The 391-nt window shown below is 40.9% G+C and overlaps 1 protein-coding gene across 1 annotated transcript in view; it reads left to right on the top strand.

The window, feature by feature from the left end:
- LOC119585848 (maestro heat-like repeat-containing protein family member 1) overlaps window positions 1-391 on the top strand; it is a gene marked incomplete in the record, with an annotated part of 26,167 nt that overhangs the window by 22,010 nt on the left and 3,766 nt on the right. The window contains 1 exon segment of the mRNA XM_037934580.1: window positions 184-333. Within this exon segment, the coding sequence (XP_037790508.1) occupies window positions 184-333 (150 nt within the window).

Here is a 391-nt window from a genome sequence, read left to right as displayed (position 1 = left end):
TGTCTACACTCTCATTAGGGATGATTATTACACTTTGAATATTGCCTTTAGTTCTTCAGTCTGTTTGGTGCAATGACTTATGGCTTCTTCATAGTAAACCAGGAGTAGTTTGTGGATACATATCAATTACTGTTGAAATTCCTTAGACATCTTACTGAATTCTGCATGTTTGATTGGTTACAGTCATCTGGTGAGGTCCGTGAAGCAGGACTGGGAGTTCTACGGGGCCTAGCTTCATCTGTAGGAAGTACAGAAGAGTTCCGAGAACAGTTGCATCTTCACCTGCTGGCTTCTCTGGTTCACTTGGCTGATCCTTACCCTCCAACTGTTGTGGTAAGGAGTTGTGTATATATTCATCAATTTATTACTGTATTAACTCAATGTTGGTGGG

The sequence above is a fragment of the Penaeus monodon genome, chromosome 20 (assembly GCF_015228065.2).
Source record: "Penaeus monodon isolate SGIC_2016 chromosome 20, NSTDA_Pmon_1, whole genome shotgun sequence".
NCBI classification, from domain to species: Eukaryota; Metazoa; Arthropoda; class Malacostraca; order Decapoda; family Penaeidae; genus Penaeus; species Penaeus monodon.
This window is presented reverse-complemented; position numbering and strand designations above follow the sequence as displayed.